At 36.2% G+C, this 17962-nt stretch overlaps 1 protein-coding gene across 1 annotated transcript; it reads left to right on the top strand.

The window, feature by feature from the left end:
* Positions 1-3445: 3445 nt before the first annotated feature.
* Positions 3446-16998, top strand: LOC112628348 (olfactory receptor 4K14-like). Its single transcript, XM_025391114.1, has 2 exons — positions 3446-3465; positions 16044-16998. Exons 1-2 carry the CDS (start codon positions 3446-3448, stop codon positions 16996-16998), a joined length of 975 nt encoding a protein of 324 aa, XP_025246899.1.
* Positions 16999-17962: the final 964 nt, after the last annotated feature.

Raw genomic sequence — 17962 nt, 5'->3', positions numbered from 1 at the left:
TTTCCTGTTGAATTCTCATGTTCCTCCTTGAATAATGTATTAAAAATATGATTGTCTACAACCCATTTTGGTTCATATAAGTGGATGAGGCATGCTGGAAATGCTTCTAGTCAGCATTTTGGGGGAAAATTTTTAACCACAAGTTGTATGTTTCTTAGAAATTTATCCATTTCTTCTGGACTCTCCAACTGGTTGGAATGTAACTGCTTATAGCAGTCTTTCATGATCCTTTGTATTTCTGCAGTATAAGTAGTAAGTTGCCTCTTTTGACTATAATTATATTCTTCAGAGTCAACTTTTTTTTTTTTCTTGGCTAGTATAGCCAAAGGTTTCTCAATTTTTTTCCTTTTTTTTTTTAAAAAAAGACTCAATTTCATTTATTTTTTTCTGTTGTCTTTCTAGTCTCTATTTCATTTAAATTAGCTTTAATTTTTATTATCCCTTTTTTCTACTAGTTTTAGGCACAGTGTGCTCTTTTTCTAGTTCCTTTGGGCATAATGTTAGGTTGTTTATTTGAATTCATATTTTTCCTAATGTAGTCATTTATTACTATACTTCTCTCTGAGCCCAAATTTTATGTTATTGATGTCACAATTTACCTCTTTTTTAAATTGTGCAACCATTAACATATTGTGTAACTATATTTTTAATTATTTTCTCTCTTAATTTATATACTATAGTTAAAATAGTTGTGTGCATCCACATTACAGTATTAGAGTCATCTGAAGTTGATTACATACCTTTACCAGTGAGTTTCATGCTTTATTTCTAATGTTGCTAATTATCATCCTTTGTTTAACTTTCTTATAAAGAGAATCAAGTAGTGATAAACTTCCTCAGATTACCAAAAAAATGTAATCAAACACTTCAATATACCTCCCTCATTAATTAATAGAAGTGGTAATCAAAAATTTATCAGAGTTGTAGTTGACCTGGAGAACACCATGAACCAATTAGAAGTTAATGACACTATAAAACACTTTCACTAGAAACATTGGAATACTCCTTTTCAAGTGCACACAGAATATTTATCAAGTTAGACCATATTTTATCATAGATAAAACAAGTCTCAATAAATTTAAAAGTGTTCAAGTGACATAGAGATTTGTACACAAACATAACAGCTTTTTTTGTAGTAGCCAAAGATTGGAAACCACCCAAATGTCCCTCAAAAGATGAATCAATAACTGAATTGTAGTATATACATATGGAATACTGAGAAATAAAAGGAATGCACCATTCTAACACACAACAGTATGATAAGTATCAAAATAAGTATGCTGATTAAAAGAAGCCATAAAAATAAGAGTACATAATACTAGATTTTACATGCCATAAAACTATAAAACATGCAAACAAATAATTAGTAATAGAACACATTTTAGTGTTTGGGAGGAAAGATGTGAGGCGGGATTATTAAAAGGGGTTATCAAGGAACAATAGGATACTTTGGGGACTGAGGCATATGTCTATCTTGATTGCAATGATATTTTAATAGTTATATACATGTCAAAACATATTAAATTGAACATATTAAATATGGATAGTTTATTATATGTCAATTGGACTTCAAGAATGTTGTCTTAAAATCTAAGAAGGCAAAATAAATATATTTTAAACTGACTTCTATTTTCTTGTTTAAAGATCTCAACAGCGGTCCCCAACATTTTAGGCAACAGGGACTGATTTCATGAAAGATAACTTTTCCACAGAATGGGAGTGAGGGATGGTTTTGGGATGAAATTGTTTCACCTCAGATCCATCAGGCATTAGATTTTCATAAGGACCACAAAACCTAGATCCCTAGAATGTGCGGTTTACAATAAGGTTCACACTCCTATGAGAATCTAATGCAGAGCTGATCTGACAGGAGGCGGGGCTCAGGCAGTAGTGCTTGCTCTCCCAGTGGCTCACCTCCTGCTGTGTGGCCAGCCACAGACTAGCACCCGCCTCTGGCCCAGGGGTTGGGGACCCCTGGATCTAAATATATCAATAACTTGACATTCAGTGCATAACTCTGAGAAACTCAAGCAATCATAGAACATATGGAAACACATCAGTCATCTGACCATTATCTGCCTATTTAGAAAACATTTACATATATTAGGGCATTCCATCCCTATAATAATTGTTTGTTGGTGGTCATACATTACACCAGTGGGAATACAAATTCTGTTGCAACTGAAACAAAATCTTAATTGAATCTTATGGCATAGATAGAGTTACATATCAAGATTGTACAAGACATTGCCTCAGTGCTTATAGGTCAAATGAATTTTTTTAAACCTTACTACTTTTTTATTTTTTAACTATTATGAATACATAACAGTTTTATGTATTTGTGAGATACATGTGATATTTTGATATAACTATACAGTGTGTAATGAAGCGTTTATCATTTCTTTGTGTTAGGAGCATTCTAATTCCATTTTTTAGTTATCTGCAACTACATGGATGAAACTAAAAAGACTTTATGTTAAGTGAAATAAGCCAGGCAAAGAAAGATAAACATCACATTATGGCTAACATGTTGAAGCTTACAAAAAAAAAAAAAAAAAAAAACCTCTTACAGAGGTAGAGTTGAAAAATGAATACCAGAGGCTGGGAAGAATGGTGGAGATGGGAGGATAAAGAGGAAGATGATGGTTAATGGGTACAAAAATACAATATACAATTAGAAGGAATAAGGTCAAGTCTTCAGTAGCACAATAGGATTACTATAGTTAACAATAATTTATTGTATATTTCAAAACTTTACTAATTTTTAATGCTGGGCTGACTTAAATAATGTTCTACTTGTCTCCCTGTCCTGGTTTCCGGCATATGTAACATTTGGTATAACTTTTAACAAAGAAGTCCCCAAGCGATGTCCAAGATAATTATCTCCATGATTCCTATTCTGTCCACAACATAGAATAGGGAAATTTCACCCAAAGGAGTCATTCAAATTATGAATACATTTCAGGCAGAGGGAAAGCAGTTCTAGACACTGTCTTCAGCCAAGAAGGATGTCATCTCAAGCACACCTAAGAGAAGGCTAATAGGGTATCATAGAGAAAATGTGTGCTAAGTCATCTCATTGCTCTGACTCTCTTTCTTAAGATAATTCTTAAAATATTTCTATGTTTCTGACATTTTAGATTCAACCCATAAGTGAGATCATGCAGTATTTATCTTTCTGTGGCTAGCTTTTGAACCCAAAGGACATTATATTGCTATATTTAACACCTCTTAAAAGAGTAATTTAACTTGTCTCCAGTTCCTAACTTTTCAATTTTACAAATTCCAGAATTATTATTACCCCAGTTTCTGAAAATTCTCTCTGAGTTAAAGTCACAAATTCCAAAGATGCTTTAACAGAATGTCCTACTGCCTCTTGTAGGTCATCTTTGAAACTTAATAACCCCATCTGGGCAAGAGCAAAGTGAATGGTGAAAAAGTCATTATGTTCCTGGGAAGCAAGAGGTATGTCTTATGTTTTTTGCCTTTGTGCATCCTATAGAGTTGCTGAGTATGTGTATGTTAACTTAGAGAAAATGTAAGTAGTGGTTATGTCCAAAACACTTTGGAAACTCTACACCTTTAAGATTCGCCTTAAAGAATAGAGAGGGGAAATAATTAATATTTATTAACATTCACAGAGTACCAGAAATGTTTAAATGCTTTCTGTGTATCTTTGCAAGACATCTATTAAAATATTTGTCTTATTTTTACAGAAAAGGAAATGGGAACAGAAAATAGGTTTAGATCAAGATCACAAGGTTAAGAAGTAATAGAATAAGTTTTCAGAATCAGGTTTGAGTGATTAAAAAGTCTATGGCTATGCTACTAATTATTTTAAATATAGGGCTAATATTAATTGAGTAATACAAGTACTCCATAAATATGTAATATTCATAATTTTTAAATGATAAAAAAGTTGATTTATTCTTGGTAAACTGTTTTTCTAGGAATATACACGTCCATCTTTTAGCAAATTCCTCTCTCAAACACAACTGAAATTTTACTTTGAAATCAGCATTTTACTTTGAAATTAGCTATATTCTCTGTCACTTATTCCAACAGGTATAGAAATAGCTACTGAAAACTTATCTGGATAACTTCGTCTTGATAGGAAATTAAGTTTCAAAATCAAAGTGAGATTGTTGCAGTTTCTTGGGTACATAACTCTACTGGGTGTAATATGAGAATATTATCTTTAGAAATTAGGTAAATCTCTATTATGGAAGATATGCTTATTTGTAATTTGAGGCTTTTATGTATCTTCTTTTCCACAACAAATGTATGCTTTACCTAGTTTCCTTACGAGAATTATTTTTATACTTAATCTATGCTTATAAGGGGAGGGGAAAATAATGCTTACGATGTGGTAATGGTTTTCATTGTTTGCTTGCTCACACTGGTACCGCCTTGAAGATTTCAATGGATAAAAAATGAAAATTTAAAAAGTGAAAACATGCCAAGGGAGAGAATTAATAAAGGAAGAAGGGAACTAGGCAATTATCTTTCCAATATCCAGTTTGAGAAGAATTATAAGTTTACTTAAGAATAAACAAAAGCAATATCAATATTATATTTGGAGGTAAATAATTGGTGATCATTGAAATTTTTACTTTATGTACTTTACTTTTTACTTTAAGTACTTTAAAATACATGTTTTCTAAGGAAATGTGTACTAAAAAACAAATAAAATATTTATTTTCTAAGGTAATAAATAAGTGAATTTAATAGAAGTATAGAATAGTGGTTACCAAAGGTTGGAGATGATAGGAGGGAGGGGAAGATCAAGAGAAGTTGATGTAATATATATAATTATTACCTTAGAAAAGATAAATAATAGATTAGATATAGATGATTGATAGATAGATAGAGAGATAGATAGATAATAGATAGATAGGTAGATAAAAATAGATAACATTTCCTTTTCTATTTTTTTGAGATGGAGTCTCACTCTGTTGCCCAGGCTGGAATGCAGAGGCATGATCTCAGTGAGTTGCAACCTCCAGCTCCCAGGTTCAAGTAATTCTCCTGCCTCAGCCTCCCCACCTGCCTCCTACATTCAAGCAATTCTCTTGCCTCAGCCTCCTGAGTAGATGGGATTACAGACACCCACCACCATGCCTGGCTTACTTACTTACTTACTTACTTATTTATTTATTTATTTATTTATTTATTTATTTATTTAGGTACAGACAGGTTTTCACCATGTTGGCCGGACTGGTCTCAAACTCCTGGCCTCAAGTGTTCTGCCCACCTAGGCCTCCCAAAGTGCTGGGATAGCAGACGTGAGCCATCGTGCCCGGCTCCAAATTAGATAACTTTTCTAACCTTGATGATCAGAAGATGGTAATATCTTAAAGCCTAGAGACTTTCCAGTATCCATTTATATAATTGAAGTTAATTTTTTTTAAAAGGGAGTTCAATGCTTTTATTTTTTTATTAGTTTTTATTTATACTTGACACAGTAATTGTGCATATTTATGGAGTGTAGTGTGAGGTTTCAATGCATGTATACATCATATTATGATCAAATTAGGGTAATTACTATATACATCACTTTAAACATTTATCATTTATTTGGGGTATTAACATTCAAAATCTTCACTTCTGGGCCAGGCACGATGGCTCACGCCTACAATCCCAGCACTTTGGAAGGCCAAGGCAGGTGGATCACCTGAGGTGAGGAGTTTGAGACCAACCCGGCCAATATGTCTCTACTAAAAATAAAAAAATTAGCCAGGTGTGGTGGGCACCTGTAATCCCAGCTACTCGAGAGGCTGAGGCAGGAGAATCACTTGAACCCTGGAGGTGGAGTTTGCAGTGAGTTGAGATCGCGCCATTGCCCTCCAGCCTGTGCAACAAGAGCAAGACTCCATCTCAAAAAAAACCAAAAAAGTCACTTCTGGCTATCTTGAAATATACACTACCTTGCTATTAACTACAGTCACCCTACTGTGTAATAGAACATGAAAACTTATTCTTTTTTAACTGTAACTTTATATTCATTGACCAACCTCTCTTGATCTTCCCCTCCCTCCTACCATCTCCAGCATTTGGTAACCACTATTCTACACTCTACTTCTATTAAATTCACTTTTTTAGAATCCACATGAGTGAGACCATGTGATGCTGTCTTTCTGTAGCTGGCTTACTTCACTTAATGTAATGTCCTCCTAGTTCATTACTGTTGCTGCAAATTACAGAATTTTATTCTGTTTTGTGGCTAAACAGTATTCTATTCTATGTATGTACCACAATGTCTTTATCCAGTCATCTGTAGAGGGCATTTAGGTTGATTTCGTACTTTGGGTATTTTGAGTAGTGCTGCAATAAACATAAGAATGTGGCTATCTCGTTGACATACTGATTTCATTTCCTTTAAATATATACCCAGTAATGCAATTGTTGAATCACGTGGTAGTACCATTTTTAATGTTTTGGGAAACCACTATACCGTTTTCCATAATGGCTGCACAGTAATTTACATACCAATAAACAGTGCAAACGAGTCCCTTTTCCTCACATCCACATCAGCATGTTATTTTTTGTCTTTTTGATGATAGCCATTCTAACTGGGATTAGATGATATCACATTGTGATTTTGATTTGTATTTTCTTCATAATTAGTAATGCTAAGCATATTTTCATATATCTGTTGGCCACGTGTGTATCTTCTTTTGATAACTGTTTATTCAGGTCTTTTGTCCATTTCTAAATCAGATTTTTTGTTTGCTATTGAATTGTTTGAGTTCCTTATATATTCTGGTTACTAATCCCTTGTCAAATGCATAGTTGGCAAATACTGTCTCCCATTCTGTAGGTTGTCCCATCACTCTGTTGATTGTTTCCTTTGCTATGCAGAAGAATTTTAGTTTGATGTAATCCCATTTGTCTATTTTTGCTTTTGTAGTTAGTTTGATGTAATCCCATTTGTCTATTTTTGCTTTTGTAGCCTATGCTTTTGAGGTCTAATTCAAAAGTATTCTTGCCAAGCTCAGTTTCATATTGCGTTTCTCCTATGTTTTCTTCTAGTAATTTCACAGTTTCAGGTCTTACATTTAATTGTTTTAATCCATCTAGAGTTGAGTTTTGTGTATTATAAGAGATAGGGGTCAAGTTTCATTCTTCTGCACGTGGATATTCAGTTTTCCCAGTACAATTTATTGAAGAGACTGTCCTTTCCCCAATGTACTCTTGGGATCTTTGTCAAAAATCAGTTGACTATAAAGCATGAGTTTATTTATGGGGTTCTGTATTCTGTTCTGTTGGTCTATGTGTCTCTTTTCATGTCAGTACCATGCTGCTTGGGTTACAATATCTTATAGTGTATTATGAAGTCAGGTAGTGTGATGCTTCCAGCTTTGTTCTTTTTGTTCAATATTGCCTTGCCTTTTTGGGGTCATGTGCCTTTCCATACAAATTTAGGATTTTTTTTTCTATTTCTCTGGAGAATGTCATTAGTATTTCAATAGGGATTGCACGGTTCTGTAGATTTCTTTGTTAAAACTTGGTTGTGGTCTAAAATATGGTCTATTTTGGAGAATGTTCCATATACTATTGAGGAAAATGTTTAATCTGCACTTCTTTGGTAGAATGTTCTGTAAATATCTGTGAGGTCTATATAGTCTAGAGTGCAGTTGAATTCTAATGTTTCTTTGTTGATTTTCTATCTGGGTGATCTGTTTATTGCTGAAAATTGGGTGTTGAAGTCCCCTATTATTATAGTATTGCAGTTGACTTCTCCTTTTAGGTTGTAAATATTTGATTTATATATTAAGGTGCACCAGTGTTAGGTGCATATATATTTACAATTGTTATATCCTCCTGCTGTATTGATAAGCAAGGAATTACTACTGCCAGGTTGTTACTTGTTTTCTAATTGTTTAACTCCTGTGTTTCTTCCTTTCTTACTATCTTCCTTTGTGATTAAGTAATTTTCTCTAGTTGTATGCTTTGAACTCTTGCTTTTCTATTGTTAGTTTATTATAGGCTTTTCTTTTCTTGTTACCATGAGGCATACAAAAAGTATCTTATAGTTATAAGTAATTATCTTGTAATTACAGTAACTTTAAACTGATAATAACTTAGATCACAAAGAAAATGATAAACAAAAATCTCTACACTTTGGCTCCATGCCCCCACATTTTTACTTGTTGATGTTTCAATTTACATATTTTATTGTTATTATTATACGTTAAGTTCTAGGGTACATGTGCACAACGTGCAGGTGTGTTACATATGTATACATGTGACATGTTGGTTTGCTGCACTAATTAAGTCGTTATTTACATTAGGTGTATCTCCTAATGCTTTCCCTCCCACATCCCCCGAACCCATGACAGGCCCCAGTGTGTGATGTTCCCCTATGTCAAAGCTCATTGTTCAATTCCCACCTATGAGTGAGAGCATGTGGTGTTTGGTTTTCTGTCCTTGTGATAGTTTGCTGAAATTGATGGTTTCCAGTTTCATCCATGCCCCTGCAAAGGACATGAATTTTGAGCTTTGTTATTTTTGCTTAGGATTGTCTTGGCAATGTGGGCTCTTTTTCGGTTCCATATGAACTTTAGTTTTATTCCAATTCTGTGAAGAAAGTCATTGATAGCTTGATGGGGATGACATTGAATCTATAAATAACCTTGGGCAGTATGGCCATTTTCACGATATTGATTCTTCCTATTCATGAGCATGGGATATTCTTCCATTTGTTTGTGTCCTCTTTTATTTAATTGAGCAGTGGTTCGTAGTTCTCCTTGAAGAGGTCCTTTACATCCCTTGTAAGTTGGATTCCTAGGTATTTTATTCCCTTTGTAGCAACTGTGAACAGGAGTTCACTCATGATTTGGCTCTCTGTTTGTCTGTTATTGGTGTATAGGAATGCTTGTGATTTTTGCACATTGATTTTGTATCCTGAGACTTAGCTGAAGTTGCTTATCAGCTTAAGGAGATTTTGGGCTGAGACGATGGGGTTTTCTAAATATACAATCATGTCATCTGCAAACAGGGACAATTTGATTTCCTCTTTTCCTAATTGAATGCCCTTTATTTCTTTCTCTTGCCTGGTTGCCCTGGTCAGAACTTCCAACACTATGTTGAATAGAAGTGGTGAGAGAGGGCATCCCTGTCTTGTGCCACTTTTCAAAGGGAATGCTTCCAGGTTTTGCCTTTTCAGTATGATATTTGGCTGTGGGTTTTCCAAAAATAGCTCTGATTATTTTGAGATACATTCCATCAACACCTAGTTTATTGAGAGTTTTTAGCATGAAGGGCTGTTGAATTTTGTCAAAGGCCTTTTCTGCATCTATTGAAATAATCACGTGGTTTTTGTCTTTGGTTTTGTTTATGTGATGAATTACGTTTATTGATTTGCATATCTTGAACCAGCCTTGCATCACAAGGATGAAGCCAACTTGTTCTTGGTGGATAAGCTTTTTGAAGTGTTGCTGGATTCAGTTTGCCAGTATTTTATTGAGGATTTTCGCATAAATGTTCACCAGGGATACTGGTCTAAATACTCTTTTTTTTCTTGTGTCTCTGCCAGGCTTTGGTATCAAGATGATGCTGGCCTCATAAAATGAGTTATGGACGATTCCCTCTTTTTCTGTTGATTGAAATAGTTTCAGAAGGAATGGTACCAACTCCTCTTTGTACCTCTGGTAGAATTCAGCTGTGAATCAGTCTGGTCCTGGACTTTTTTTGGTTGGCAGGCTATTAATTATTGCCTCAATTTCAGAGCCTGCTATTGGTCTATTCAGGGATTCAACTTCTTCCTGGTTTAGTCTTGGGAGGGTGTATGTGTCCAGGAATTTATCCATTTCTTCTAGATTTTCTAGTTTATTTGTGTAGAAGTGTTTATAGTATTCTCTGATGGTAGTTTGTATTTCCGTGGGATCAGTGGTGATATCCCGTTACCATTTTTTATTGCATCTATTTGATTCTTCTCTCTTTTCTTCTTTATTAGTCTTACTAGTAGACGATCTATTTTGTTGATCTTTTCAAAAAACCAGCTCCTCGATTCATGATTTTTTTGAGGAGTGTTTTGTGTCTCCAACTCCTTCAGTTCTGCTCCGATCTTAGTTATTTCTTGCCTTCTGCTAGCTTTTGAATGTGTTTCCTCTTGCTTCTCTAGTTCTTTTAATTGTGATATTAGGGTGTTGATTTTAGATCTTTTCTGCTTTCTCTTGTGGGTATTTAGTGCTATAAATTTCCTTCTACACACTGCTTTAAATGTGTCCCAGAGATTCTGGAATCTTGTCTCTTTGTTCTCATTTATTTCAAAGAACATCTTTATTTCTGCCTTCATTTCGTTATTTACCTAGTAGTCATTCAGGAGCAGGTTGTTCAGTTTCCATGTGATTGTGCAGTTTTGAGTGAGTTTCTTAGTCCTGACTTCTAATTTGATTGCACTGTGGTGTGAGAGACAGTTTATTGTGATTCCTGCTCTTTTATATTTGCTGAGGAGTGCTTTACGTCCAACTATGTGGTCAATTTTGTAATAAGTGTGACATGGTGCTAAGAAGAATGTATATTCTGTTGATTTGGGATGGAGAGTTCTGTAGATGTCTTAGGTCTTCTTGGTGCAGAGCTGAGTTCAAGTCCTGGATATCTTTGTTAACTTTCTGACTCATTGATCTGTCTAATATTGACAGTGGAGTGTTAAAGTCTCCTATTATTATTGTGTGGGAGTCTAAGTCTATTTGGAGGTCTCAAAGGACTTGCTTTACGAATCTGGGTGCTCCTGTATTGGGTGCATATATATTTAGGATAGTTAGCTCTTCTTGTTGAATTGATCCCTTTACCATTATGTAATGGCCTTCTTTACCTCTATTGATCTTTGTTGGTTTAAAGTCTGTTTTATCAGAGACTAGGATTGCAACCCTTGCTGTTTTTTTTTTCTTTTTTTTTTTTTTTTTCTGGTTTTCATTTGCTTGGTAGATCTTTCTCCATCCATTTATTTTGAGCCAATGTGTGTCTCTCCATGATATGGGTCTCCTGAACACAACACACTGGTGGGTATTGACTCTATCCAATTTGCCAGTCCGTGTCTTTTAATTGGGGTATTTAGCTCATTTACATTTAAGGTTAATATTGTTAGGTGTGAATTTGATCCTGGCATTATGATGTTAACTGGTTACTTTGCCCGTTAGTTGATGCAGTTTCTTTCTAGCACTGATGGTCTTTACAATTTGGCATGTTCTTGCAGTGGCTGGTACTGGTTGTTCCTTTCCATGTTTAGTGCTTCCTTCAGGAGCTCTTGTAAGGCAGGCCTGGTGCTGACAAAATCTCTCAGCATTTGTTTCTCTATAAAGGATTTTATTTTTCCTTCACTTATGAAGCTTAGTTTGGCTGGATATGAAATTCAGGGTTGAAAATTCTTTTCTTCAAGAATGTTGAATATTGGCCCCAACTCTCTTCTGGCTTGTAGAATTTCTGCCGAGAGATCTGCCATTAGTCTGATGGGTTTCCTTTTGTGGGTAACCCAACCTTTCTCTCTGACTGCCCTTAATATTTTTTCCTTCATTTCAACCTTGGTGAACCTGATAATTATGTGTTTTGGGGTTGCTCTTCTCGAGGAGTATCTTTGTATTGTTCTCTGTATTTCCTGAATTTGAATGCTGGCCTGCCTTGCTACATTGGGGAAGTTCTCCTGGATAATATCCTGAAGAGTGTTTTCCAGGTTGGTTCCATTCTCGCCATCACTTTCAGGTACAGCAATCAGACGTTGATTTGGTCTTTTCACATAGTCCCATATTTCTTAGAGCCTTTGTTCCTTTCTGTTTACTCTTCTTTCTCTAAACTTATCTTCTCACTTCATTTCATTAATTTGATCTTCAATCACTGATACCCTTTCTTCAACTTGATCGAATTGGCTACTGAAGTTCCTGCATGCATCACGTAGTTCCCATGCCATGGTTTTCAGCTCCATCAGGTAATTTAAGGTCTTCTCTACACTGTTTATTCTAGTTAGCCATTTGTCTAATCTTTTTTCAAGGTTTTTAGCTTTCTTGTGATGGGTTCAAACATCCTCCTTTAGCTTGGAGATATCTGTTATTACTGACCTTCTGAAGCCTACTTCTGTCAACTCATCAAAGTCATTCTCCATTGAGGTTTGTACTGTTGCTGGTTAGGAGCTGCAATCCTTTGGAAAAGAGTCACTCTGGTTTTTAGAATTTTCAGCTTTCCTGCTGTGGTTTCTCCCCATCTTTGTGGTTTTATCTACCTTTGGTCTTTGATAATGGTGACCTGCAGATGGGGTTTTGGTGTGGATGTCCTTTTTTTTAATGTTGATGCTATTCCTTTCTGTTTGTTAGTTTTCCTTCTAACAGTCAGGTCCCTCAGCTGCAGGTCTGTTGGAGTTTGTTGGAGGTCCACTCCAGACTCTGTTTGCCTAGGTATCACCAGCAGTAGCTGCAGAACAGCAAATATTGCTGCCTGATCCTTCCTCTGGAAGCTTTGTCTCAGAGGGGCACTCAGTTGTCTGAGGTGTCAGTCGGCCCTTACTGGGAGCCGACTGACAAGTTAGACTACACAGGGGTCAGGTACCCACTTGAACAGGCAGTCTGTCTGTTCTCAGAGCTCAAACACTGTGCTGAGAGAACCACTGGTCTCTTCAGAGCTGTTAGACAAGGATGTTTAAGTCTGCAGAAGTTTCTGCTGCCTTTTGTTCAGCTATGCCCTGCTCCCAGTGGTGGAGTCTACAGTGGCAGGCAGGCTTCCTTGAGCTGCGGTGGGTTCCACCCAGTTTGAGCTTTCTGGCCGCATTGTTTACCTACTCAAACCTCAGCAAAGGTGACGCCCCTCTCCCAGCCAGGCTGCTGCCTAGCAGTTCGATCTCAGACTGCTGCACTAGCAGTGAGCAAGGCTCCATGGGCGTGGGACCCGCTAAGCCAGGTGCGGGATATAATCTCCTGGTGTGCCATTTGCTAAGACCATTGGAAAAGCGCAGTATTAAGGTGAGAGTGTACTGATTTTCCCAGTACAGTCTGTCATGGCTTCCCTTGGCTAGGAAAGGAAAATTCCCTCATCCCTTGTGCTTCCTGGGTGAGGCAATGCCCTGCCCTGCTTTGGCTCATCCTCTGTGGGTGCGACCCCCTGTCCAACCAGTCCCAGTGAGATGAACCAGGTACTGCAGTTGGAAATGCAGAAATCACCCGTCTTCTGCATCAATCACACTGGGAGCTACAGACCGCAGCTGTTCCTATTTGGCCATCTTGGAAAGGGCCCTCAAGTTACATCTTTTTATGTTACCTATATCTTAACAAATTTTTGTAGTTACTGTTACTTTAATAGTTTTGTCTTTTAGCCTATATGCTAAGGACATCAATGGTTTACACACAATTACAATATTAGAGTACTCTAAACTTATCGTTGTACTTATTTTTATTATTACTTTTATACCTTCAGATTTTTTATGAACTCTAGCATTCTTTTCTTTCATATTGAAGAACTCCCTTTAGAATTTCTTGTAAGACATGTCTGGTGTTGAAAAAAGTTCCTCAACTGTTTTTTGTCTGAGAAATGTCTCTCCATCATGTTTGAAGTATTGCTTTGCTGGGTACAGCACTCTCAGCTGACTGACAGATTTTTTTTTTCTGTCAGCATTATAAATATGTCATCTCACTCCCTCCTGCCTTGTAAGATTTCTGCTAAGAATTCTGCTGCCAGACATATCAAAACTCCTTCATATGCTATTTGCTTCTTTTCTCTTGTTGCTTTTAAAATCCTCTCTTTGTATTGATCTTTGAGAATTTATTATATGCCCTGGGAGTCTTATTCGATTGATCTTCTTGATAATCTTAAACATTCTTGTACTTGGATATTTACATCTTTCTCTGGGTTTGAAAAGTTTTCTGATATTATTTCTTTGCATAATTCTCCTATACCTTTTCTTTCTCTACTCTCCCTTAAAGGCCAATTATTCTTATATTTGCTCTTTTGATGCTATATCATAGATTTTGTAAGTGTTTTTTAATTGTTTTCATTCTTTCTTTTTTCTTTTCTGACTGTGTATTTTCAAATAGCCTGTCTTCAAGCTCATCACTTTTTTAATTTTGCTTATCAAGTCAGCTAGCACCATGGTAAGTTGCACCTGAATCCCACAGTCTTCCAGACTAGAACAGTACTGCAGTTTACCTGAGGTCTGCAGCCATTGCTGCCTGACTGCCACTGATATTTATTCAGAGCCTGAGGCCACTTTGCAGGCTGGTGGTGAAGCTGGTTGGTACTTAGGTCCATCCCACCCGGGCTGAAGATTTTTTTTTTCTGGCCCAGGGTGGGTCTAAAATTTCTATCTGAAAGTTCTAGCCTGCCATCAGGAGTCACAGATTTCTTCCCAGTGATGTTTTACTGTGGTGAAGCTGGTGCTGAGTTCCAAGGCAAAGTCCTCTGCATACTTCCTCTTATTCCCCAAAGTAAAAGAAGTCTTTCCTGACTGCACTGCCTGGATGCAGACAATCTAATGACTACCACAACTGATGTTTCACTGAGTTGCACCTAATGCCCACAGCTTTCCAGGGCAGCACATCATTGCGGTTTGTCCGAGGGTTGCAGTCACAAGGACCTGCCTGCCATTGAAATTTACTCATGGTATGAATCCATGTTAGTCCTTCAGCAGTGAAGCTAGGTTGAAACTTGTGTTCCTTCCACTATGGTGGTGGATTCCTGTCTGGCCTAGGCAGGTTTAAGCTGACTTGTGGGCAGCAGCCCAGAAGTAGGGGCTGTGGGGTTCTGCCTGCTGTTATTTTGCTGTGGTGTCACTGGTAATGAGTTCCAAGGCAAAATCCCCTGCAAACTTCAGCTTCTTCTTCTAAATGGACAGATTATCTTTCCATGCTGCACTGCTTGAGGTTGGAGGAGAGGTAATGTAGGCAATGCAAGATTCTTGTTCCTACCTTCTTTAATGCATCTTTTCTTGTTAAGAAGCTAAAACTAGAAACTGTGATATCTCACCTGGCTTGTTTATCTCTTGTAAAGATGTTCTCATGTGTGGATATTTGTTCAATTTGATGTTCATACTGGGTGATGATAGAGTTATAAGGAGCTTCCATTCAGAGTTAAGTTCAGAATATGAATCTAGTGGCCTTCCACTTTGGCTAGTCTCATTTTTACATGACTCTTCACAGATTTTTCGTAATCTATTTTGTTTACTAGGTAAATTTTATTTAATTGTAGATTTTAATTAATGATAAGTTATGTGCCTGGTTTTGTATTTAAATTATCATGCAATGTTCTCACTCATAAGTGGGAGTTGAACAATGAGAATACATGGACACAGGGAGGGGAACATCACACAACAGAACCTGTCAGGGGGTTAGGCGCTAGGGGAGGGATAACATTAGGAGAAATACCTAAGGTAGATGACAAGTTGATGGGTGCAACAAACCACCATGGCACGTGTATACCTATGTAACAAACCTGCATGTTCTGCACATGTATCCCAGAGCTTAAAGTATAATAAAAATATTATCATGCAAGATATGACCTTCTATGTAGCTTCTATCTAAGAGATTGTCTCAACATATATTTTAGAGTGATAAGCTAAAAAATTAGTTTTATGATGCCTTATATAAATGATACAGAGAAACTATAATGTTGTATTATGTAATTTGTACTGAATTCCAACGTCCCTTCACCATCATCTTTCTAAGTGTATAACTTAAGTTTTAGTTACTAGTATAATGGTTGGCGGTGGTGCTCCATTAGATTCTTCTTTCTGAACTAGAGGAATCGCTAGTTTCTGGGGACACCACAATCTTTTTAGCCTTTCAATTTGCTATCCTGCTTTCTTGATCTTCTTCTTGTGAGGACTACCTTCTCAATAAACTCAATAAATCATTTTCATAACAATCTCATCTCAGGCTTTGTCTCTTAGAAAGCCAATTGTAGACAGCTTCTCTTTTGGGAATAATACTATGTATATTAGGCCAGGATTTATCTTCACAATTATGCTTTTTGCTATCAGATATAGATCTAAATTTTAATATGAACACCAAATTCTAAAAACTAAGTACTCTTCATCATACTAACTGATCATCTGTTCTCTCTAGGTTCACACTGAATAAAATAGATAATAGAAATCAGTCTGTAATTTCAGAATTTGTGCTTCTGGGACTTTGCCATTCATGGAATATTCAGGTTATACTCTTAATAATATTTTTTATGCTTTACCTGATCATTGTATCTGGAAATACTGTCATTATGATCTTAATCATCAGTGATTCGCATCTCCATTCACCAATGTACTTCTTAGTGGCCAACCTGTCCTTTGTTGATATGTGGCTTTCCTCCATCACCACTCCTAAGATGATTACAGACTTTCTCAGGGTGGAAAAGACCATTTCCTTTGGAGGCTGCATGTCCCAGATCATTTTTGTGCATTTTGTTGGAGGAGGTGAGATGGTGCTACTGGTGATAATGGCCTATGATCGCTATGTGGCAATCTGCAAACCACTCCACTACTCCACCATTATGAGCCTGCAAAGGTGTATTGGACTGGTGTTGACTTCCTGGACTATTGGCTTTGTGCATGCCATGAGTCAACTGGTTGTGATTGTTCAGCTGCCATTCTGTGGCCCCAGGGAAATAGACAGCTTCTTCTGTGATATACCACTGGTAATCAAGCTAGCCTGTGTGGATTCCTCTAACTTGGAAATGTTAATGAATGGTGACAGTGGAATTCTGGCCATGACTTGCTTTATTCTCTTGCTGACCTCCTACTCATATATTCTTCTCACTGTCCATCGAGGCTCTAAAACTGGGGCTTTTAAGGCACTCTCTACCTGCACTGCCCACATCACAGTGGTGGTGCTTTTCTTTGGGCCCTGCATCTTCATCTATGTGTGGCCACTCAGCATCACCTGGGTGGACAAATTTCTTGCTGTGTTCTACTCTGTTATTACCCCTCTCCTAAATCCAGCCATTTATACCCTGAGAAATAAGGAGATGAAAAATGCTATGAAGAGGTTTAGAAGCTATTACATAGATTCCAAGGTAAATATTTAATGCCCACAAGCCTCAATGGGAGTACTTCAAATTGACTATATTGTCATTGAAAAATAGGTTGAGAATTCAGAGCATTTAGCTTATCTATATGTTAGTCCTGGCTTCAGACACAGGAATAGAGTTAATAAAATTAGGAGAATTTCAATATTTCCTAATCAACCAGCAAACACCAGGAAATCTTTTTCTAAAACCCAGACACTACAGATCTTTTGTTATGGGGGAATTATCCAATCAATCTTCCTATGCCTTTAACTACATTAAGCAAAATGCTCTAAGTTATTTCACAAAGCCATACATCCATTCTGATGGATTGCATCTTAATGACTTTCTTCTGAATTTTCTCTTAACCCCATTGGAAAAAAAATACAAAAACAAAAGTGTTTCTGTAACATTGATACCTTATTCTAAACTTTACTTACCTTTTGTCAAAAAGCAAAATATTGTTATAATTTTTCTTAATCTAGCTTCATACCCAACTACTAATGGTAAAAAGTAGGAGAAAACCATAGAAATAATAAAATGAAAGTGGTAGAGTACATAAGGAATATCAGTGAGGTTACTCTCTGCTTAAGTTTTTATTCACTCAATAACAATCTTAAAAGAAAATAAAATAAATTCTATTGATATTTCCCTTAGTTATCTCAGTCTCAAATACTGACATTTGTGCTTTAAATTATTAACCACTTTTGTAAAATTCTTGAAATGTAATCTCCATGAGGCAGGGACCATGCCTTACATTATTTATTGAAACTGTAATTATTGAAACTGTAATAGTATAATGGTTAATATATAATAGGTACTTAAAAATTTTAATAAATCATTAGAAGCCAACTTTAATTAAAGTATCTATGACATTTATTTGTTATAGTAAATATAAATATAAAATTTATATTTTACATATAAATAAGCTTTTTGGTATTTAAAAATTATCCTAAAAGTTTTATTTATTTTTTATTTTTTATTT

The sequence above is a fragment of the Theropithecus gelada genome, chromosome 7b, assembly GCF_003255815.1.
Source record: "Theropithecus gelada isolate Dixy chromosome 7b, Tgel_1.0, whole genome shotgun sequence".
NCBI classification, from domain to species: domain Eukaryota; kingdom Metazoa; phylum Chordata; class Mammalia; order Primates; family Cercopithecidae; genus Theropithecus; species Theropithecus gelada.
Note: the sequence above shows the minus strand (reverse complement) of the source record. Positions and strands in the feature narration are given on the sequence as shown.

Excerpts from the sequence above, each read along its gene's own strand:
- LOC112628348 (XM_025391114.1), top strand. The coding sequence starts at position 3,446 with ATGTTCCTGGGAAGCAAGAG. Across the intron at positions 3,466-16,043 it reads ATGTTCCTGGGAAGCAAGAG|GTTCACACTGAATAAAATAG; the intron begins GTATGTCTTATG and ends TGTTCTCTCTAG.